The sequence below is a fragment of the Clytia hemisphaerica genome, unplaced genomic scaffold (assembly GCF_902728285.1).
Source record: "Clytia hemisphaerica strain Z4C2 unplaced genomic scaffold, Clytia hemisphaerica genome assembly, whole genome shotgun sequence".
In the NCBI taxonomy this organism is placed as follows: Eukaryota; Metazoa; Cnidaria; class Hydrozoa; order Leptothecata; family Clytiidae; genus Clytia; species Clytia hemisphaerica.
In genome coordinates this window covers 243,000-265,969 of record NW_027103283.1, presented here as the reverse complement: position 1 = coordinate 265,969, position 22,970 = coordinate 243,000, and the positions used below count along the sequence as shown (strand labels likewise).

Here is a 22,970-nt window from a genome sequence, read left to right as displayed (position 1 = left end):
CGGAAATCGAGACGGAAATAATAGAAATAGAAAAAAGACATCAGAGCAAATTTATGCAACAGGGCAACTTCTAGCTGATCAAGTGCCTTGAGCTGACTGAAGAATAGTAAGTGTTTCAAAGAATATGAGCTGACAAAGAAGTATAAGAAACGAATCACCGAGTTTTTATAGGGCATAAGATGTTTTGTATAATAAAACATGATATAAAGAAAAAGTTATGTACAATTTATGAAATTGAAAAAAATATATATATGAAAATTACTAGTTTCAGTGGTATAGGTGTATAAATTAGAAAGAATAAGAGGCATACGAATGACTGAAACAAACCAAAGAGTTGAATGATGAAGAAATCAATGATTTACAAGGGAATAGACATCCGAGGAGTCGGTTGATCCCACACCGTTAGCACAATCAGTCGATCGTCCATACCGCGTGTACAGAAGGTGAGCATCCGCTGACGTCAAACACTGACCACCATTCTTTATGGCGAACACTTTGTAACCAAGCTCTTTCGCGACGTCCGCACATTGACCTGGTCAAAGAGAAGAAAATAGTTTTTTCGAAAATGTATATGCAAAAGTTTCTTCTTCCGCTAATCTTCAATAGTAGCCTCATTTCCGAAACTCCCACCCAGAACATCGCTACCACAACCCCCGGCTTTCATTTTCAGATTCTTTTCCTTCCAACCAATTATTTGCTTCTCCCATCTATAGGCTATAACGTATGTAAAGTAATCTTTCATGCATTGCCGTATAAAGAAAGTAGACTAAGCAGCTAAGTTAGGTTCAACAACGTACCGACGGCATCTTTCCTTGACCGGTAATCATCGGTGATCCTTGAGTACATTCCTTCCACACTGGGAATATTGCCACGTTTTCCATAAGCTTGTTGCTGTGAAGGCCACCATGCATTTGACGTAGCATCTCGCCAACAACCAAGGTTCTAATGGAAGAGAAAAGTTAGATGACCATGAATTTGCAAATCCAGTGACTGTCCTATGAAATCTCGTTTAATATTCACCATATCTCGTAATCATCCAAAGGTTCTTTTACAGAAAAGCTCGTATAAGTGTTCAGGACCGTCGCCAAAAATAATGCTTCCATTTTTAGCAAATTAGATTTTAAGTTTAAAAGAAGATTTTCCAACTAGACTTTTTCTGAAAATGTTTTTTATGAGTGGGTAGTTAGTTACCTGGAACACAGAAATAATGATATCTTCTTTCAATCCATTAGCTTTATTTTGTGATGGATTGTTGACTGATTGAACAAGTTGTTGGGCGACGTCGTTTGGAACTCCAAGCTCTTGTAATTCTGCAAACATAAAGAAAGTATAGTAAGTTACGTTATAAGAATTAAGTTAGCTAAAATGAACAAAGTTGTTTCAGGTTTGACGAAAATGCTGTGTTGACAATGAAAGAGGACTAATACACAGGTTTGGATCTAATACTTGGAAAGAATATAAAGTAACCAAAAGCAGAGCTTATCTACCCGTGTATTGATGGAATAAGGGGAAGATGTTAGTGAAGAGAAAATTTAAGAAGTATCCAATTTAAAACTCTTATCTTTCCAAAGTCAGGGGGGAGATAAGTTTTGTACCTCTAATTGGAATTTGGATTCTTTCTCGCCATTCAGCAAAGAAAACGCCATGAATTTCTTGAGATGCCGCGGAAGAGGGGAGTAGGTTTGGAGGAAAGGGTTGGTTTAATAGGTTTCTATCTACAAGTCCTTTTTATACAATATTTACAATCTAGCACCAGGAGTAAAAGATGGGTTTTCTTCGCCATTTTCGTCAAAACTAGCTACGTATGAAGGATTGTACGTACCCTTCATTTTGTTCTGCGATGCGGTGTCTTGAGAAGCAGAAGGGTTGGATTGAGGATAGGCGTATTGTTGTTGCTGTTGGGCGGAGGGTGGTATTGAGGAGGAGTAAGTGCTTTGAGTTTGGGCGTTGTTAGCAAAGGAAGAAATGACGTTAGTATTGGGTGCGTATGTTTGCGGGTAGGAGTGAGATTGGGATAAAGAAGAAGCGGTGTTGGGTTCGACGTAAGCCTGTTGATGTTGCTGTGAAGGGTCAAATGTGATGACGGGTTGCGGGTAAAACATTGGCTGTGTGGCATCGTGAACTGGCTGTGCAACGGCAGGCTGTGCAACTGCAGGCTGTGCAACTACAGGCTGTGCAACTACAGGCTGTGCAACTACAGGCTGTGCAATAACTGCAGCCTGTTGTGGCTGCACTTGCTCAGGGTGTAGTATGAAAGCACCGTGCACTAAAACTGGCGGTGGAGGAGGAGGAGGAGGAGGAGGAGGAGGCGGAGGTGGTGGAGGAGGAGGTATGAAGGGTGCTGGTTTAGCTGCCTCACTAACATGTGGAAAATCTTGGGTAGCATTAAGAGGGTGCTTTTGAATGGAGATAACATGTTTGATATGTGGGAGGTGTGGGTGGAGGGTGGCACCATGGGTGACGGGTGTACCATCATGATGGAGGAGGGGAACATCGGCAATAGAAGGTGAGTGTTGAAGATGGTGATGTTGTTGGAGGATGGGTGTTTCTGCGGGTGGAGCACTCTGTTGGTACAACACTGGATCTGTAAAATCTGTAAACGAAAAAGAGCTCACTTTTAAGTTGAGGCAAATAAAAAGGAAAGAAACATGAGACGTGTAAAACAACAATCACTTTCTTTTCATAGTTTCTGGAAAGTAAAGCGATCGACAAGTATACCTTAAGATATAGCGCCACAAAACAGGAGTTCCCAGTTCCTTGCTAAGCTCTGTTCAGATTAAAGGTAGCCGAGCTAGCCGTGGAGCCCGTGAACAAAATTCAACGAGTGTCTTCATTTTCTTAGATAACTGGTCGTAATATATGATAAAGGTCAATATTGGAGACAACTTCGAAATAAAGAGAACTGCAGTACTCTAGCAAAAATTCGTGTCTTTTGCAGGTATAAGTAAAATCTAGAAACGACGAAATTCTTACGTAAACATTGGCCATTATGGAAATCGTAGCCTTGGAAACAAACACAATTATTGCCCTCGCAACGAGAATGTTTGGGGCAAGGTTCATCGCACAGCTGGTCTCTTATACAACTGAATCCATCACCGTGGAAGCCCTCTTTACAATAACATCGACCACTTGTGCAAGTAGCCTCGATGTCACATTCCATGCATTTGTCCTCTGTAAAATAAAATAAAAGTTATCTTGCTTAATTGTAATGTTAAAAAGAACTTTGGTTGAGATGGATAATTATGGAACGGTAGCGAGAATTATATAAAGAAAAGAAAATGGTAATTTCGATATTCTAAAATGTAGTTCATAATTCAGTTGTCGAGTTCATACCTCGACAAAACCAACAGCAGTCCAGAAAGATTTATATAGAAACAGAGAGGCTCCAAAACGCCGAAAAAAACTGAACAACTTTTATTTAAAATGAGCCCGGAATAACTAAATTTCAAGCAAATTAAGGATCAAAGGAATGAATAACCCTCATTTTCCCTTAGAAATAATAAAGAGAATAATCTAAGGCTTAAAGTCCTTAACAAGTAAGAGCAGCTAACTGACCTTCGCAATGTTTCCCTTTATACTGCGACATGCAAATACAATCATAAGAGTCACCCACATCCATACACTGACCACTATTCAAACAGGGGTTTGGATGACATAGATTGGCTGCAAAGAAAGATTAGGAAAAATAACTAAAAATAATGAATTCACCTTAGCTAGTGTCATCTGCGCAAACAAAAGATCTAGTACGATATCGATAAGGGTGGGTCGAGCTTTTATCAACCGAGTAAAATGACCATTTTATTCAAAGCCCCATTGGCCACTTATTTCCCATCAAAAGTTGATTGAAAATGAAAATTTGAAAGATTGAAAGTCAAACCCAACGCCAGATTTCGAAAAATATGCCTCTTACGAACAAATAAGGGCTAGATTCAATCCGTTGTTTTAAATGTGACGCAAATCTTAAAGGCTCGACTTTTCTTGCATCCCCTTCGGGCTCTAAACTCAGTGAAAATGACATACATTTCTTTTCCGGTGGTTGAGTGATGGGTGGAAGAGGGGTGGTTGCGCCTTCATTGTGTCCACCTCCACCTTGTTCACACAAACGACCAGAGAACCCTCGTCTGCAATAACATTTGAACTGATTGTCATGAGCAACACAAGTCGCTCCATTCTTGCAAGGTTTCAGTAGACATGGATCCTGATTGTTGTTTCCTGGTAAGCAGATATGAAAAGATGGAGATAAGAAAGACCATCGAGAGTTGACTACCATAAAACTACCCGTGGCTTTTCAAAGAGAATGTAAAAGGTAACTTTTTAATTAAACTGACTTTGTTACCTTCTTTCTCACACGAGATGACACCATCACCAGTGTAACCTTGACGACAAACACAATGACCGTTTCCAACACAATCTGCATTCGGATGACATTTGTCACATTTGTTGACTGGAAAAGATATGATGATATCGTTTCAGCTACATTTATAAAATGACCTAATTTTTTTCCTTAGACATTTAGCTCAATTCAAGATTTAAGATGGCCTTGTTTCCTGGTTTCTACAGCTAAATACAATATCGTGTTTTCAATTTGGAACGTAGCGAAATGAATGAAAGATTAAGAAGTTTCTTACTTTCACACTTTTCTCCTTCGAATCTCGGTTGACATGCGCAAGTAGCTTGTCCTTTGACGTCCGTACAACGACCTCCATTGCGACATGGGTTCGGATCACATGCGTTGGTTGCTGCAAATGAAAGAAGTGAGATGTTATAAAAAGTGTCATGTGGAAAAGCATTTCGGAATGCTTTAATTCAAGTTTAATTAATATCCAACACTAAAATCAACTCCGATTTTTTTACTTTTCATTTTTAAAAGGATAAATTGGACAGCTCCTTCGTCAAACTTTTCAAAAGCATTTCTTGCAAACATTTTCAAACCGAGCAAAGGACAATGTTCACTACAACGCAAAAAAGTAAGTATTAACTTTAGTATTAACAAGAGGGTTGCTTCATGGACTTACTGTTGCAGCGTGCACCAACATAGGGGAATTTGCAAATACATGAGGGAAGTCCATCTTTCTCTTCGCAAACACCCTCGTGTAAACAAGGGTTTGGATCACATGGCTCCATTTCTAGTACAAGGTAGAGAAGCGGACTGAATGAAACAATTCTTGGCAACTTAAACTGAAAGTATTTAAGTGAATATTGAAATTTATGATAACCATACAAATAAATATCGTGGTAACATTCAAACTATTCCAGGTAAAAAAGCTTGTAAAGGTAGATACTAAAAAAGAAATTTCATAAACACTAAAGCATAGAGATCCACTTACGTCCACACTTCAATCCTTTAAACCCTTTGGGACATGAACAATAAAAGCCATAGATATCCAGAATGTTCTTATCTACTCCATCAGGAAGGCTTTCAATCCCCACATCACGTCTCTTTCGTGTAGAATTTGAGTTTATCGCAAAACCGATAGAATCTTTCTTCGAAAGGAATCCATTAGTAAGTGAAAAATGGTTCAACACATCGTGTCCTGAGAGAGCGCTCTCAAAATTCTCTTTACTCATATCGTTAGCGTGAATGTTATCAGGTAAGGAGCGTTCATCACCGTTTTCTTGACTGATGATGGCAGTTTCTTCTTTTTGTTGAGGAGTAACGTTCTCGATGGCTTCACTGACTTCCCCGTTCGTCTCTTCAGCTGACGAAGATGATGACGATGAAGATGAGGAGGTGAGAGGTTGGACGTTTTCACTGATCACATCCATGTAATAATATTTGTCAGTACATTGTGCTCCATTCTCACATGGGTTCGGATGACATTTACTTGGTGCTATAAAAAAGGAAAATCTTCCTTCGTTTGTTTGTTCTTTAGTGTGAAAAACAAAACTGAATTTAAGTCTTCTGAAAAATTACTGAGCTCCAAAGGTTGTGACTGAGTGTCACTCCTTAAATTTTGAAAATTAGAATCCGAATTTAAATTAAAAACGTCTGATATTTTTTTATTTTACAAATTAACCATGCAGCCTCTTAGCTCTTCATGTTGATTTTCGACAAATTATCTAACATTACATCACATTTCTCACCTCTTTCACAAAAGATACCACTACCAACATACCCAGGACGACATTTGCATGTTTGCTCCACACACAGCGCATGCGTGTGACAGTTCGTACAAGGCTCCTCTACTATGCCTGCAAAGAAACATATCGAAAAATGATTTAATTTTATGTCATTTTAGCGTTGTTGTATCTAAAGCACAAAAGAAAACAGAATCTCAAATCTCAAAGAGCTTTTGTTGCAAAGGGCGGATTTTTTGGTGAATGTTTTCATTGAAATAGTCATCAGCGTACGTTACAAGACTTGCTCAATAGGTGTAAAGGGATAAACACCAAACAGGAGGTACAGTTACTCTCTCAAAGTCCTATTTGATAAATAATTACGGTGTTCGGAAATCATCCCTGGTAAATACCCCTGTATTTCCAGGTGAATCCCCGCTCAGTGAATTTCCCCTGGTCAAATCACCAAAGGAGGATTTTCCGGGAATCGATTATTACTTACTAGCACAACGACGACCAGTCCTGCTTGGAGGGCACATACACTTGTAATCAAACTGTCCAGTCGCTAAGCATGTTCCACCAAACAAACAAACATTTGGACCACAAGGTCGAAAGATCTTCTCTGAAAATACAAATGAAATAGTGTTTTAAAGCTTTAATAGATTTAGGTCATGGAAATCTTTTCCTTTTTTACCACAAACAAGTAATAACGCTTGGACTCACTTGTTGTACCGTGAAAAGAAAACCTTAATCAGCCAGCACAAGTTTTGTGTTTATAGAAGATGTTTCAAATGAAAATTGAAAATTATGAAGCAATACATGAAATAGGCATTTAGAGGTCAACACTTTACTCAGGAAAATATAAAGGACGAAAAAGGTAAATTGACTTCCAGACCTTTTTATATTTCCTACATGAAACTTTTTCGTTAGAGGATGAGCAGAAATCTACCAAAAAAGATATCATACCTTCACAGAGGCGACCTCTGAACCCATCAGAACATAAACAGTGAATGGTATCCAAATCTTGTACACAACTTCCCCCATTCTGACAACTGTTCACTTGACATACTTGGCGTTTGACTGCAAAACAAGTAGATAAAGCCATAAGAAACCTGTACATCCTTCCAAGGAAAATCAGGTCAAACACTTAGTACATTAAAGACAGAATCCTTTCACCACATTTGCATCAGAGCCATGTGTCGAGTAAACCGTACACAAGTATTTATCCACAGGGTTGGAACCAAAAGCCTCATATGTCACCTCTCGCCAGATTGCTTGGCTTGGGCATGTTGCGTGAATGCCTATTGATAGACTGCCACGCAAGCTTTTCTCGTCTTGGGTTAATAATCGTCGTCCAAAAGGAGCCCAGAATTTACATATGACCGAGACATTTATAAAGCTTTGAGAAATATTAATGTTAATATTGTTGACTAGTGTGATATGGCACTGGATTGAAATTGAAATTCTTAGCTACTATTTCATTTTTAACGTAGTGATTTCCTACAATATTCTAAAAATTTTAGTTTATTTTTAGGCCAGTTCCCTTGATGGGATGGTTCATCTCTCTTACCCCTCTCAGACAGAAACCTTCGTAACCGTTATCAGAAAGCAAATGAAGGGCAACTTACAGTCACAATTGGTGCCATAGAAACCCTTAGCACATGAGCATTTGTAGCCAGTATCATCTTCTGAACAGATCCCTCCATTCAAACAAGGGTTCGGATGGCAGAAGGATGGTGCTGAAAAAGAAGCAGTGCAAGTTTCTAACAGTCTTCAAAGATTAATCGATAAGTAAATGTCGACGGAATCATTTCCTTATAAAGACATTCTAGATATAACTAATCCTTATGAGTGAAGGTAGAGAGTCTATAACCATATCTTCCTAACAATTCTGCCTGGAAGAGCTTGGGATTCGAACACAGTGCATTGCGGTGCAAGTCTGTGATCGAAACCATCACACTACCAAGGGAAAATATAGTATTAGTATTAGGGAAATAATGGTGACAGACTCTCTACCTGCACTCATATGTCATTCTCTCTGGATCCGGCTGATAATCGAAGTATCGATTGGCGTCAAATGAGCTTAGTAAAGCTCAAATTGCAGATGTGGAACGATAAACTCGGTATACAACTTATCCTTACTTTCACAACTGATTCCTTTGAAACCAGAATCACAAGAACATTCAAAACCATGAGGATGTTTCTCGTAACAATAACCATTTCGACATGGGTTCGGATGACAAAAACTTCGTGCTACAAGAAGAGATAACAGTAGTGACAAGTTTGAAAATTCATTTCATTTTCTTGTTTTGTTTACCATTTTCCGAAAAATGCTTACCAAAAATTAAAAGTTTCTAGCATCAAAAGATTTCATTATTTTGTTCTGCATTTGTCATTTTGATTACCAAAAATTTTGAAATCATCCTTTCAGGAAAAGATCTATCCAGTTAACAATGGACACTTCATAAAACACAAATTTTGTTAGAATTGAAGCATTATGGTTCAAAAATGGAAATCAAAAGAAGAATTAGTAGTGCACACTTAAAGCGGACTTTATTAGAAAAGGGTAATTAATAGCAATAGGGAAACCAAACGGCTGATGTCCTTAAGGACCAGTTTGAAGAGCTTAACTATAGTTACAAGAGAGCAGCGAGGATACCTTCACATCGTTCACCATAGTATGATATTGGACATGTGCATGAAAATCCTGTGTCGTCTTCATAACATTTACCAGAGTTCAAACACGGATTCGGATAACATTTGCTCGTCTCTGAAACATGGAAAAACAGAATAAGCAAGTAAAAAAAATAAATGTCTCTAAGGATATCCATTGTCAATCTTAGTGTGCATCACGATATAAATGATATGAAAAAATAGATCCACAGCATTCTACCTTCACAGTGTAATCCTTTGAATCCACGAAGACACAAACATCTGACTTTATCGTTGACAACGGTACAAGAACCACCGTTCTTACAATCTGTCGTTTCACAAACATGAACTGGCCCTAATGGTAAGAGAAATGAATATTACGTCAATTAAGTAGTTACGTAAAAGATGTTGTAAAGCCGAAAAAAAATCAAGTTGAAAGCGTCCAGCTCACTTCAATAAATGCCAAACATTAATGATAAAAGACTGCCAACTATGATCACCCATAAAAGCCAGTTTGTAATAAGATATAATGCAATGTTAATATGATATTATCTGATGAATACCGAATAACTGATAAGGGGAACATACTATATTTCCTTCTTCTTCGATGAATAACAAAGATCCGTGGCCGATGATGAAAATGTCGAAAAATATGGTTCGGCTTCCGAAATAATTGCACTGGTCTTAAAAACACAGTCTTTCCTGGTACAATTTTGTGTAAAACAGGCTCTGGAGATTGTTGATGGATCTCCGGTTCAACGCGCTGTAAGGAAGGCCCTGGTTGGAAAATATTGCCTTGTAAGGTTATTTCTCCACTATCATGTGTGTGGAAGGCTTGGTCAGGAGTGCTGACGCCTGTTGTATCAGCTATGGGCGTCTCTATGGGCGGGTTAGCAAGTTGGCACCCCTCAACGCCCTCACGACATCCTTCAATGGGCGGTAAAGAAAGTTCTTTTTCACCAACGATAGATTTCAAAGGACCATGAAATTCATTGATCAATTGTTGCGGCGAGGATAACTCTACCGGTTGCTCCATGGTTAACCCACCACCACCACCGCCACCTCCACGTGGACCGTTAGCGAGAACTGGTGAACTTTCTACTGGTGGCTGATTCACCTCGATTGGTGCTTGATTCGTCTCAAGCGAACGTAAATTCGACACATCGTTTATCGATTGGTATCTCTCACCAATCCCTTGGTCAAGGTTTTGCACAAAATTGCTCAGTCCGTTTAAATCTGAGGGCGGTTGGGCGTTCAAAGTAGGAGTTTGTTGGCGGTTGGTGTTTCGTGTTTGTTGATCGTCATCGTCGACGTCCACCCAACGTTTATGGCGTTTGTAAGCATCAACATTGTTCAATAGTAATATGAATGTCAGTAAAATGGTTATGCGGTGCATAATTATCTGGATGAAACATCATCGAATACCCTTTAATAATGACGCCATAAAAATCAAACATACATTCCCAATTCAAAGGAGCATGCTAAAATGAAAATAATTTGTCAGTTTCAATTTTTTCCCAAAAATTTGGTGGTAGGATGAAACAGATTTAATTTCTTTCAGTTTCCTTATCAAAAGCGGCAAACAAAAGTGTTTTCAACGCTTGAATGGTTTAGAATGTTTGTAATTATACTCAAGGTGAAATTTCTTCAAGATGGGTGTTAAAACGAAAAAACAGCAAAATAAAGTTTTCACTTTTCTTAATTCATAAAAATCTTTTTTTATTTGTTTATGCAATTAAGTATCAAAATTAAGTTTTACATACAAAAAATAACTAATAAAATGTGTAAATGTCATGTGCTCTACCACAAACAGTACCATGCAGTTTGTTGAGCCAAAAGGATTGCTTGATCCTTATTTTGATTCACAGTAAAAAAAATTAAAATCTTCAATTATTATTATTAGAAATGAAGAAAATATGCTAAGAAATAAAAAGCAAAAATTGGGAAAAATGCATTTTAAATTTTATTACTACATAAATATCAAAATTCCATTATTCTAATTGTTACAAAATACTCAAAGTAACAAAGGGTCGAAAAATGGCAAATTTGAGCGATAAACCTACAACAGCCCAACATGCAGGATTTGGATAATTTGGCCTACAGTGAGGTTTGTGTTATTACCATAAATAAATTAACCTCAATCTCGAACAAGTCAATTCGATAAGATGACGCTCTCCTATATAACACATCACTGTCTTAAATAATCACCAAAATCTTGAATAAACCCAGGAATGAATAATTCTTAAAAACATTTGAAGGCACCCCACTAAGATACATCTAAGACTAGAAAACGAGTAAAGAAAAGAAACAGATAAAGAAAAATTACGTGCAAGTGAAATGGTGAATGAAAATGTGGTACTTTTGGATAGCTTTTGGTTTAAAAATGAAGAAATTTTTGTTAAAAAAATGGAAAGTAATTATTCATAGATTTGTGGGCATGTAGAAAAGTCTCTATCGAAATACTTGTTGGTGTACATCCATTCTTTGGAATCAGAGTGGTCGACGACATCGTATGAAAACCACCTGAAAGTAAATACGAAATGATTTTATGGTTCAAATTTATTAGTATAGGGTTTGTGACCAACAACAAGTTTAAGACGTGCAGGAAGATCCAGGAGAAATAAATTCGAGTGGCTATGTGCTTTTCTGAACTAGAAAAAGCCCGGTATCATCTCTCTTCATCCTCGATAATGCGGTCAAAGTGTAGCGAAAGTTGCTTACGTACAGGGACGACTGCTCTCAAAATATCACGAGAAAAATTTAAAAAATACATATTTAGCTTCTTCCATATTTATAGTGACGAGAATAAGCATAGGAAATACCTTGGAGACCAAGTACCTCCAGTAGCATTGCGTTCTTTGCGTCGTGCTCGTTGAGCTTCTTCTAGACGAATCTTTTCTTGTGCAGCAGCGTCTACGAAAATGAAAGTTTGATGAGCAATGTAAGTCCGGTTATTTTAAGGGGAGGATTCACTTTGAGATGTCGTTGAAACCATAAACGCAGTAAAAAGGGGGTATCTTACCCATGTCACCGTTTTCCAAGCAACGCAAGTCAGGACGATATCTGCAGTCTGTTGGTGCAACCTGAAAGGTAAAGGAAAAGCCATTAATGAAAGTAAAGCTTTCAACACCTGATATTATTAAACCATTTTTATTGGATCGGGGGCTATTGTTTAGAAGCTTTTATAGTGCAGAAAAATCGACCAATCTGAGAGCTCAATCTTTAGCAACCGGGTTTTGTACTTTCGCGGCCTTCGCAAACCCTATCAACTAGAAATGACATAAGAGATTCATACCACTTCTTTGTGTTCATCTAACAACTCGTTCAATCCCATGGCAAATTCTGTCATCATGTACATCTGTAATGAAAATAAAAACACGGTTCATATTTGGCCAATCAGCACTGAGAGCTGAGTTGAGAGCACCATTAGAATATCAAATAAGAATTGATTTACCTCAGAAGTGATAGAGGGTTTGGGCCGGACTTTCCAATTGATGGTTGCTTCAGGTGGTATTTTACATAACTCGATATCATCTTCACTCAGTGGTCCTTTCAGAGCGTTTTGTAATGCTGATTCGTGTTTGATCGGGCATGAACAAACATACTTCGTCCAATCCGAACGCAAATATGTCACTTTTTCTTTCCTAGAGTCAAGCGTAAACAGTATCAGTGTGAAAATACTAGTCTTCAGGAGTTGGGATAATATTAAGTATATATTGACCAAATCTAAAATGCAAGGAAAGCTTTTGTGTTGTTGACTGTGTTGCTAATGTTTTGTTTTCTAACCCTCTTTCGCCATCTCTTTTAAGTTCTTATAAGGATATGTTCAAGGGAAATGTGTTTATTGATATTTATGGCGATGAATGAAGGCTCAGTGGAAATTGTTGTTACTTTTGGTTGAAGATGTATCCTTCGACTTGGTTCATCTCCTTGCTGAACCAACCGGCAGGTTTGAAGGTGATGGTTGCGCTTTCTCCCGTTGTCTGGTTGCGTATCGTGCATGAACCGTACTGTAATGAACACAACAGTTTTAATGTTAAAAAGCGTTCAGCTCAATAAAACGAAGCCTGACACCGACTATGTGTTTTTGAATACAAAAGAAAATATGCTTTGTAGATGATATTCAAGAAAACGAAAGACCTTCGATTGGCTAAAACCAAACCCAGTTGGTACATCACATCATAACTACGTCCATTTTACGTCCCTAACATTCAATTAACGTTAGATGAACGTTAAACAAAGACTAATTTACAGAACTACTACTAGTGAAGAGATATTTCTTCAATCTCACCAATTCGATCCAGAGTTGTCCAACGATGATGTTGTGGACACCACTGCTGATGTAATCAAATGTGTAAATGTCGTTGTATCTACAAAAGGGGAGAAATATATAGCAAGAAAATAGTCCACTTTGACCTATCTTGCCTAGATCAAAGATATTGTTTGCTTTTTTAATATGACAAAATGGGATACACAAATCAGCAACAAAGTGTAAATAGTACGTACTTAGGTATTTTGATGGTGACACCACCTTTGGGTTTGACTTCAATATCTTTTCCCCAGAATTTGAGTTCCGGTTGCATTGTCATGGTCAATTCGAAGCCGGATTCACTTTCGGCATACAAAGCACTGACAGGTGGGTGGTGACTCACTTGTTCTGCACAGATCTTGAAGTCCATGTCTTCCCTAAAAATGTTGTCATGAAAATTATGAAATCTTCGTAGGCTACCATATCACTGATAAATTGGGGAATCCTTTCCGCAGGCCCCAGCGAGAATTTAGTCCATTGCAAAATCACCAACTATAAAAAAGGAGCTTTTCCAATCTTGATGATATTCGAAACTTTTATTATTTTGATCTCCAGCGAGTCAGTGGAAAGTCACATTGTATAAGATTATTTACATTTTTAGGCTATTGTACAAAATAAAACTCATTTCTGACTTTCTTACCTGATAAGTTCGAAAGTTTCACCTAAGAGAGGATTGAAAGGTTTTCCAATACGTGATTCGGTGGAAGCGTTGCAACTGATCATGAACACTGATACCAACTGTGTGAAGAGAGGGAGGATGAAGTATCGAGTTAGCATACTGGGTAAGAAAAAGGAATCTATTTTTTTACGGTTTTAATGAATCATGGGGAATCAAGATTGTCAAATTTGTTGATTTTTGTGTCTAACCCAATGAAATAGAAGCCCGAAAGGCTTGAAGTAAGTAAGTAAGTAGTAAGTAAGTAAATGATTTATTTGCCTAAATAAGCGAGACGAGCGACCACACTCATAGACAAAAAAGCTATACTAAGGACGTGGCCACACCAGAGGGCAAGAAAAAGTGAAGCCTGAAGTGGTGAATTGAAGGTCTGGACCGGGCTTAGTTTTGGCGCTAGAACTAACAGGAGATTGTAAGCCTATTAGATAGACTGGGGTCGTTTAAAAAAAATCGTTGTTACAGAGATATGTGTGTTACATGATAATGTTATTATCTCTTTACAGTGTGTGAATGCTAGACTACCTAGGCGGATGACTTGGGCCTCAAGAACTAAAAACAATTAAAGAGGGAAGTGTTTACGTACCAATAAACGTTCAAGGGAGTCTTCAGTTTCAGTAGCTTTATGAAGGATATCGACATAATCCATATATTCACTTATTCGTTGCAAGAAGGAGAGAGGTTCATTGAAGATGACTGGCATTGTGATGCGTGACAAATCTTTTCCCACAGCTTGTTTCAACACGTTCCACACGCTGAAATCGTTCCGTGATGCCATGGTGGCTGGAAGTTGCTTCCTGTAAATTAGTTGGAATGAATGATATATAAACATGTCTTTACCAATGACTTAAGTATAATCACAGCTTTCTCGATAAACTTATTCGGGACTCAAATCTCTCTATCTCTAAGTCCATCTTTGTCGGGACTATAATACACAGTTTTAGACTCATAGATGGCAGAGGCCGAAAATGATAGTTGAGGCTATAGCAATGACTTAAAAGATTCCAAATTTGCTTGCTAGCCAAGATTTTCTTCTGGGTATATATTTTACGGTCCTGTGCAGTCCGCGATGCAAAAGCTCCGAATTTCTTTTGATTTGAACCGTCAGATCTTTCAAACGAAAAAATAATGAGCAGTACCGTTTTCTTCATACAGCAGTAATGCAGATGGAAAAATTGGTCAACATTTTCAACCAGGAAATATTTCTTTATAGATGAAAGTCAACAACCTACCTATATTTGGGAAGCCTTTTCTGACTTCTGGGCGACAATTTGACATCATTTTGCTGTGGGACACTCAACACACCATTACTTTCAGTGTGGTCAACGGTCGTTGCCGTCATCGGTGCTTCCTCATTGGACGATTCCTCCGATTCATCTTCGATTCGGACGGACGCTTCGAATTCGTATTCGGACAGAGTTTCAGTCGCATCGTAAAATACGTCTAAGTAATCATCCTTGTCGTCCATACAATCACGTGTGGTCTGCAAGGAAATGTGGAAATAGGTCAAACTTGTGGAGATTCAAGATCATTAAAGGACCTGAAGTGCATTATTATGAGGCCTTATTACGAAACCTGTGGCAGGTAATGTGCCATCTTTAGCTTGATTGAATAGCTCGGTTGTATTCAGTGTTCTTCTGTATCTAAATTATATTTTTATAGACTTTTAACAGTAAAAAGTGAGACTTAGTTGTCCTTCCTAAATGTGAAGCTTGAGCTAAGGTTCTATTTCGAAAAAAAACATTATATTCGTAAAGGCGCACTTTTGAAAGTACAATTTGCAACACAACAAAAACAAACTCTTTTTCATGTAAAAAAGAAAGAGGAAAAATTGTATTGCTCGAAAATGACGTTTTTGAAATGTTTTGGCCGGTTTTTTGTTCATAACTTTGGAAAGCAAACTAGCCTTTCCCCTTTCCAAGGATGAAGAGGACATCATAGACGTAACATTTTTAGTTTTATCAAAATCCCAATCCAAATAAAAAAAACACTAGAAATGTCATTGACAAAATATTGCCAGCATCCACACAACATTGTATATAGACGTTCTCAGATTGCAACAACTCCAACAAAGTCAAATTGAAATAGTTTGTGAGCACACGAAATATGAGATGCAAACAACCCATTACCATGCCGGTGACGGTGAGGAGAGAGCTTTCACTTCTTACATGTCATCATTCTTTTTTACACAGAACATCAAATGTTATACAAAGTTACATTTCTCTCTTTCTCTAACTACATGATGTTTATAATGATAATTTATTCATTGCACAAAAAGTAGATTTTATAATCTTTCGAGTTAAAGCCCCTATTACAAAAAAAATGTTTTATCACATGAGAAAATAGCTTCTTGTTTGATAATCAAATTTCTCTCACAGACCGCAACACATGAAAAATACCGCAACTCATTCAAATCATTCTTGATTTTCATATAAATGAAGAAAGTTGAACATATCACATTTCCATTATTATTACATGCTTCTTTCTGTCTTTTCATTTTTGTGTTGTCGTGAAACATTCATGAAAGTAGAGAACGAAAGTGCCCGCATGTAAATGTTTACATTTCATTTTTATAGAGATGTATTGTAATGCTTTCATCATTATAAATATTGGACGAAAGGAATTACCGAGACAATATTAAAACAAGTTAAGAATTCATGTGCATTAAAAGATGCATGGATAGAAATAACATTGTCTTTCTTGAATTATTGAGACAAAGTTGTTTTAATAATACAATTTTTGCAGCGATTTCCCTCATTTCATCATTTTAATCTCATTTTGTAAAGGTAGAAATTGATTTATCTGATATCAAAAGATATCTTTATAATGCATATCTCAAAGTTTCGTCTCAAAAGTTTCTCAAATTATTAAATCCAATAGGGAACACAGGCTTTTAAAAAATACAGGTTCAATCTAAAGCTTACCTAAAGTGTCAAACAAGTTGTTTCTGATAAGGCACACAATCATTATGCATCTAAAACTCACAGGCGAAGACTTACGATTTTCTGCGATCTGATGGATTGCTCCAACACGAAATGTTCCCTTGCCAACACGTGCAATGCGTCTTCCAACACACGACGTTTCTCTGCTTCTTGTTGCAACTGCAGACGGCGCACCTGTAACAAAATAAAAAATGAAATCTTTGTAATTAGAAATTAACAAAATTCGTTTTCGCTAGTGGGGACTGTTAGCATACTTATTGTTACTGTTATTAAAATCTTTGTTTCCACCATCTTGAAGCTGACCAAGAAAATCGAGGAAAAGTTCATCAGTTGCCCTAAAAATTTCTTCATTTTCCCAAACCAAGAATTCCCCTTTAAAGCTTTTTTCACATGTACGTAAAATCTTACTTAAGACCTTGAAGAATGGGGAATTTCCCTGAGCTTACGTAGTGTTTTAAGGCCTTATGTAGAGTTTGCTTACGTTCAAAAAGTTTTGAACGGAAGGTAAAATCACGTCAGACCCTCTTAATCAACAAAAACTCTACATAATGTCGGGGAAATTCCCAAAAGACAGCCTTGCGAACAATTTTCCGTAAGGTCTAAAGTAAAATTTTACGTGCATGTGAAAAAAGCTTAAGGCTAAATAATAAATGAGTGGACTGTCCACCTCTTCTTGTTGCACAAGTATGGTGAGACAATGGTTCAGTGTGGAACAGACTTCGTTAGATGAAGATACCACATCGTTCAGTTTCATTCGAAACGTCGTCTGTGTACCTGAAAAATTAAAGTATTGGTATCAGGTATGAGGACTGTAAGATAATCAGGGTCCAACACGATTCGATGTTCATCAGTATTTCTAGAGTGTGCGAAGATAACAATTCACATCTAATTCAGTGTTGAACTTTAATCAAGAAGTGTCCTAAATATCAATAAAGACCTACCATCTATCATCGTCAATCAAACGCAAAGTTGTCTTACCAACACTTCTGAAACCATCTAAGAAAAAGTACTGATTGTAGTAATAAAAACAGTAGTGGTTGCGCAGTGCTTACCTTTGGGAAGTGATTGTGAATGGTCGGGTAGTGATGAGAAATAAGATGAGAGTGATGACACCTGTTGGTCCAACACTTGTTGGTGTGCTTGTGCGTTCTGTGAAAAATAAAGAAAATGAACATTTTGATTTCAACCAACGAACCAAAATAAATAAAGGGACATTTATGAGATGAGAGATTTAATATGTTTGACCTTAGCTCTTTGAAATCTCTATGAAAGAGTGCAATAGAGTTCTAAAGCAGTCAAGTGTTCAGGATTTTTCACGGGAATTTTTCAGAATGATACAGTTCTATTATCCTCTATAATTACAATACAAAAAAAAGGTAATAATTATTTTGTAAACATCGATGACAATAATGCCTTTGATCAATTGAACCGCCTCATCGGTACCATCAAATAGTGTAAAGGTTGCAGCTGGTTGCAGCACTCATTTGCCCCTATTTTGTATAATATCTAGTCTCAAAATTAGTTTGACGTACTACTGTAATCTACTGTATATGTGGATAAAAATGGGCTTACAGATAGTGCAATTAAAAATTGAGGAAATGGTCACCTTGAGAGCATCTTGCATGCTTCCAAGAGGTAAAAAATCTTCATCCAGTTCATCCATAAGAACGATATGTGGTTGATTGTTGTAATGTGTACTGTATGCACAGTGTTCATGTAGCGAGTTCAACCAACGCTAAAGTCAAAAGTAAAGCAGAAACTAATTTTTTTGGCCCACTTCTTCCATTTGTTTCAGTAAATTTAAATATTTAAAATTTAAATTGAATATATTAAATTTATATCCACAAATAGCTGGACAATAAACAAACTTACTGTACCGTATTTACTAAAAAGCACCACGGCACTCTTTTCAAAACACAAAAAAAAATACATTTTTAGATATCTGTACCCTAGGATAACCGAAACAAATCCTTACAAATCTATAGCATTGGTTTGTTGCAAATATTTGTGCATAAAGATGCAATTAAATAATATTAGTTTAAGCGCCGCTGACTGGGGTCAAGCTTTAAGTGGGCAGTGCTAAATATGTAAAGCATTTTAACAAAAATGAAGGGTTGTACCTGTCGGTTAATAACTCCATGTGACGGGAGAACCGTAAACAGATGAACTGTGCGATCTGAATATTCGATCTTGAACTTCCGATCGTCTTCTTGGTGCGACTAAAATTTGCCAAACACGCAAACATAAAAAGTTGAAAATATTACATACTGAAATAAGTCAAATTGATTCCTCGGTTTACCCTGTTCAAATTAATGACTAAAAGGAAAGAATTACTTACACTGATTTTTGCATTATCAAGGTATTTGAAGAACTGTCTTTTGAGTCCAGAAGATGCGTCTGCCCTGAAAGCATTAAATAAAACTTCTTTGACTATTGAAGCCATTCCATTTAATGAGGTATAGCCAAAAGCTAAAGAGGAATGTTCATCTCTTTCTATGGAATAAAATCAAAATTTACGCCATTTCGGATGACACTTCCTATGTTCTTTTTTCTTGGCACAATTTAAAAATCTGGTGATAGGTGTTACCTAGCATTCGTTAAAAAATCAAAGGAATGAGTGGTTTCAAAATACTAAGTAGGAAATATGTCTCTAGCATTGGGCTGAATATTCTTGTTTTTACCTTTTCCTAAAGGTATTTTAATAAAAAGGCAATTGAGAAGGAGTGGAGAGTAAGAACTGAGAGAAAAAGCACAAAAAAACAGGACATAGTTAATCAATTAGTAAGAAAAACTGTTTCATACCTGGTCGGAAAGGAAGATAGAATACCCCGTTCAAGAACAATCCAGTACTTCTTCCAACCGAAAAACCTTGTTCTCTGAAAACGAAAGACAGCTTACTTGTAAAACAGTAAAGTAGAAAAATACTGAACAAGACAAAATGAACGGATGTTGTGACCTCAAAAAACAAAAGGCTACAGTAGTAATGAAACAAAACAAATAAAGCTGTCCAAACTTCTTAACTATCATACGGTCGTTTGAAGTTCTTACCTTGAGTATATATCCCTCAAATCGTTGAACAGTCTTTTGTATGGCTTGCAAAGGTTGAACATCTAACAGTAATCGCATCTTTGAGTCTCTGGATACTTCCAATGCAGAAAGTCCTGAAATAAGAAATTAACGTCAATGAAGAACTGGTATGCAGAGACCTTTGAAGGATAAAGCATTTGTAAAAAAATGTTATTAATGCTCACCTCTGTTATTCTTTACCGTTGAGTCGATACCATTCTGAAGTAAAAGCACTGCAATTTCTTTGTGACCCCTAAAAAGTTGACAGAAAATTGTCAGAGTTTTGAAGGAATACTGTACCAAAGTTAGAGGAAAGAAAGAAGGACACAGTTAAAACACAGCTTTAATAGGACATTTTGTTAAATGAAAAGAGTTGCAGATAGTTTTAAGTCAATAAATACCTGAAAGCAGCACAGTGAAGGGCAGTATTACCGAGAAGGTTCTGACAGTTGATATTAGGAGGAGATGGACTGGAAAGCTGAAAGATAGTGTCATATGCAATGAATGTTGACCTGCTTATTAAGAAGAGCTTCCTTCGAATATTTCAAAGCCTGTAGTATACACATTCGCTCTTTTCTTAAAAAAGGAAGTAACATACAATTTCTTGATTTTAAGTAAAAGTAGCAAAAAAACAATTGATAAACATGTTTGCAGCTAAGAATTAAAATAGGATATCCCTCTCAAAAAAACAAATGACTAATTATTGTTCTACTCATTCAAGTTTAGTTTTGGGTTTTATTGTGTTCTTTTTTATGTTTACTGATGCCTTTACAGAAACTGTATCTTTGGTTTGTCAGTAAACCTTATTAACCAAAAAATGATGGAACTGACAGTGTTTGAAATAATCTTTCTGACAAAAAGAAGTAAGTGATACCTTTCTTCCCTTTTTTCTGACAAAAAGTGGCTAAAGCATATTTCTGCCAAAAAGTTAAAAATTTTCATAAAAGTTTGGGTTTCTCCATTTTGTCAGAAAAGAGCAGACATGAGGGCACTCCATTTCTATGTGACACTATCAAAGATTCCAAATTTAAAAAAATCAATGTTAACACCACAAGCCATTTTATACTAAAAAGAGAGCAAATTATGTTCAAAACCAGCGCAAATATTATGTGAAATGAAATTCTCACCAGATTCTTAACCTTCTCATTATCCCCTTCCATGGTAGCTTGGAGTAAAGCTTCATTTCTGGACAACTGTTGTGATCTCTCCGCAGCTGAAAACAAATTCAAGTTTTAGGTCCTTTATACATTAATCAAATTTTGTCTGCCGTTTTCAAGATGAAAGAAAGGTAAGAATCAAATATCTAGTTCCCATGTTTGGAATTATCCACAACAAATTTAAGGAAGATCATTTCTAGATGGTTCAAGGCCCTAGCAATCCTTTGTCCTGAAAATGATGATATAAAAGTCATTTAATTGAAAACTTGCACTTTGTTACACTCCCTTATACAAGCAACCCCTTTAAAGATATCTAAATTTTGCAATATACCACTTTGATTTGGTTTCTATCAAATCCCAGACTCCACTGCCTTAAGCTATATATATCAACTATTTAACTTCCAAAAGAAAGAAGATAATCATTACCTTGGATGAGTTTCTTTACTTCCTGGTCATCTGTCATTTGAAGTGGAGTTCTTCCCTCACCATTGATAACTGTCACATCTGCATGATGGCGTAACAATGCTAGTACTATATCCTAAAATAACACAGCAATTTTGACTTACAGAAAGGTGCGTGCTGGTACTTTCTTTCATAAAATAATTTTTTTAAAGTAAGATGCTTATTTGAAACATATAGTGGAGTTTTTTTTACTGCAAGAAAAATAAAATGTTAATTTCACAGAAGTCTATGATAAGATTATTTTGAATCCTAAACCTTTTCAAATGGCCTTAAAAACTGCTAAAGAAATATTGAGATACCTTTTTGGATATAAAAAATAAAGAGTCCTGCTTTGCTTTACAAAAATTAGTGAAAAATAAATATGACAGACATTGATTCTTGAATCACAAAGGGTACTTCTAACGAAAGTTTTTTCTTAATATAAACTAGATTTACTAAACAGTTATTACCATTCGACCAGTGAATGCTGCCCTGTGTAATGGAGTGTCTCCCATTCCATTGATGCCGTTTACACTCGACCCACGCTTTGAAAAGATAATTTAGAATTAATAACATTGGTAATAGCAGTCGATTCTGTAACTCAAACAGATTATAACCCAACAAAGAAGTTTACAGAAATCTAAAGTTTTTAATAATTAGCTAATACAGTCAAAAAGTAGGTATTATTAATTTAATTTGTTAAAGCTTACAGACAATAGCTCTTCAACAACATCTATGTGACCGAAATATGCTGCAAGATGCAATGGACTCCAGCCAAGGTTTGATTTGTGTTTCCCTTGAAAAAAACAAGCAACATGCTGAATGGACCTACCTAATGATTAACATCAGATGAAAATAAGAAAAAAGTGACAATAATTGTACAAAAATTCAGAATGGAAAAATAAAGCTTGTGTGTTGAATAATGTAAAATGGTAAAAAGGAATTTCCCCAAATACGAAAATCACTTAAACCATTCAGGCTCAAAAACCTTTTAAGCTGTTTTTGGCCCAAATTTGCCCAAAAAAAAATTCTTTAAAAATCTGGCTCCATCACATTTTGGGCATTGCCATTTTGCATCATTGTGCAAAAAATCAGAAAAAAATTATGAGTCAACATTGAGAAAAGCTATATTTTCTTATTCGGTTAAAGGGAATTTCCCCCAAAATATGAAAATGCTTCTTTTAAGGCCAATAAGAATTTTCCAGGAAAAACCACTTCAGCCATTCTTTAGAGAATCTTGCCCTCCATCTTTGTACAAAAAATCAGAAAAAAGTAATGTCAGAATTTTGCACAAAGTCCAAAAAACCCTATTTTTAGGCAGTTTTTGGCCCAAATTTGCCCAAATATATTTTTTTTCGAAAATCGGGCTCCGTCACATTTTTAGGCATTGCCATTTTGCATCATTGTGCAAAAAATCAGAAAAAAATAATGAGTCAACTTTGAGAAAAGCTATATTTTCTTATTTGGTTAAAGGGAATTTGCCCAAAATACAAAAATCCGTTTTTTTAAGGCGAATAAGAATTTCCGGGAAAAAACACTTCAGCCATTCTTTAGAGAATCTTGCCCTCCATCTTTGTACAAAAAATCAGAAAAAAGTAATGACAGGATTTTGCACAAAGTCCAAAAAACCTATTTTTAGGTAGTTTTTGGCCCAAATTTGCCCAAATAAATTT

General features: G+C 36.5%; 2 protein-coding genes across 3 annotated transcripts in view; both read right to left on the bottom strand.

Moving 5' to 3' along the window:
- Positions 1 to 159: 159 nt before the first annotated feature.
- On the bottom strand, positions 160 to 10,299 carry LOC136805167 (uncharacterized). 2 transcript variants are annotated; one of them, XR_010846349.1, is made up of 19 exons: positions 9,298 to 10,268; positions 8,951 to 9,064; positions 8,717 to 8,827; positions 8,200 to 8,310; positions 7,686 to 7,796; positions 7,024 to 7,137; positions 6,560 to 6,679; positions 6,085 to 6,192; positions 5,328 to 5,831; positions 5,016 to 5,126; positions 4,629 to 4,739; positions 4,337 to 4,444; positions 4,021 to 4,212; positions 3,556 to 3,663; positions 2,974 to 3,171; positions 1,596 to 2,593; positions 1,192 to 1,310; positions 798 to 942; positions 160 to 532 (listed from the first exon to the last, which is right to left on the bottom strand). XR_010846349.1 is itself a non-coding variant. In XM_067061734.1 (19 exons), the coding sequence occupies exons 1-19, from the start codon at positions 10,103 to 10,105 to the stop codon at positions 351 to 353; spliced, it is 4,146 nt and encodes a 1,381-aa protein (XP_066917835.1). In that variant the 5' UTR covers positions 10,106 to 10,299; the 3' UTR covers positions 160 to 350. The 2 variants fall into 2 exon arrangements, 1 of the variants encoding a protein (XP_066917835.1); XM_067061734.1 differs by having other exon boundaries at positions 1,823 to 2,593; positions 9,298 to 10,299.
- A 96-nt stretch (positions 10,300 to 10,395) lies between these two features.
- The window catches only part of LOC136805180 (oxysterol-binding protein-related protein 1-like), a 29,266-nt gene continuing 16,691 nt past the window's right edge, over positions 10,396 to 22,970 (bottom strand). The window contains exons 3-27 of the mRNA XM_067061748.1: positions 22,008 to 22,093; positions 21,768 to 21,842; positions 21,283 to 21,394; positions 20,827 to 20,912; positions 20,101 to 20,177; positions 19,885 to 19,952; positions 19,682 to 19,794; positions 19,436 to 19,509; positions 18,972 to 19,035; positions 18,754 to 18,852; positions 18,240 to 18,368; positions 17,686 to 17,782; positions 17,301 to 17,407; positions 16,691 to 16,807; positions 14,924 to 15,174; positions 14,278 to 14,488; positions 13,659 to 13,756; positions 13,216 to 13,395; positions 13,001 to 13,079; positions 12,601 to 12,719; positions 12,164 to 12,353; positions 12,005 to 12,067; positions 11,732 to 11,792; positions 11,532 to 11,622; positions 10,396 to 11,232 (exon numbers count right to left, since the gene is read on the bottom strand). Of these exons, the coding sequence (XP_066917849.1) occupies positions 11,127 to 11,232; positions 11,532 to 11,622; positions 11,732 to 11,792; positions 12,005 to 12,067; positions 12,164 to 12,353; positions 12,601 to 12,719; positions 13,001 to 13,079; positions 13,216 to 13,395; positions 13,659 to 13,756; positions 14,278 to 14,488; positions 14,924 to 15,174; positions 16,691 to 16,807; positions 17,301 to 17,407; positions 17,686 to 17,782; positions 18,240 to 18,368; positions 18,754 to 18,852; positions 18,972 to 19,035; positions 19,436 to 19,509; positions 19,682 to 19,794; positions 19,885 to 19,952; positions 20,101 to 20,177; positions 20,827 to 20,912; positions 21,283 to 21,394; positions 21,768 to 21,842; positions 22,008 to 22,093 (2,753 nt within the window). The 3' untranslated portion in view covers positions 10,396 to 11,126. The remainder of the gene's footprint in view (positions 11,233 to 11,531; positions 11,623 to 11,731; positions 11,793 to 12,004; positions 12,068 to 12,163; positions 12,354 to 12,600; positions 12,720 to 13,000; positions 13,080 to 13,215; positions 13,396 to 13,658; positions 13,757 to 14,277; positions 14,489 to 14,923; positions 15,175 to 16,690; positions 16,808 to 17,300; positions 17,408 to 17,685; positions 17,783 to 18,239; positions 18,369 to 18,753; positions 18,853 to 18,971; positions 19,036 to 19,435; positions 19,510 to 19,681; positions 19,795 to 19,884; positions 19,953 to 20,100; positions 20,178 to 20,826; positions 20,913 to 21,282; positions 21,395 to 21,767; positions 21,843 to 22,007; positions 22,094 to 22,970) is intronic.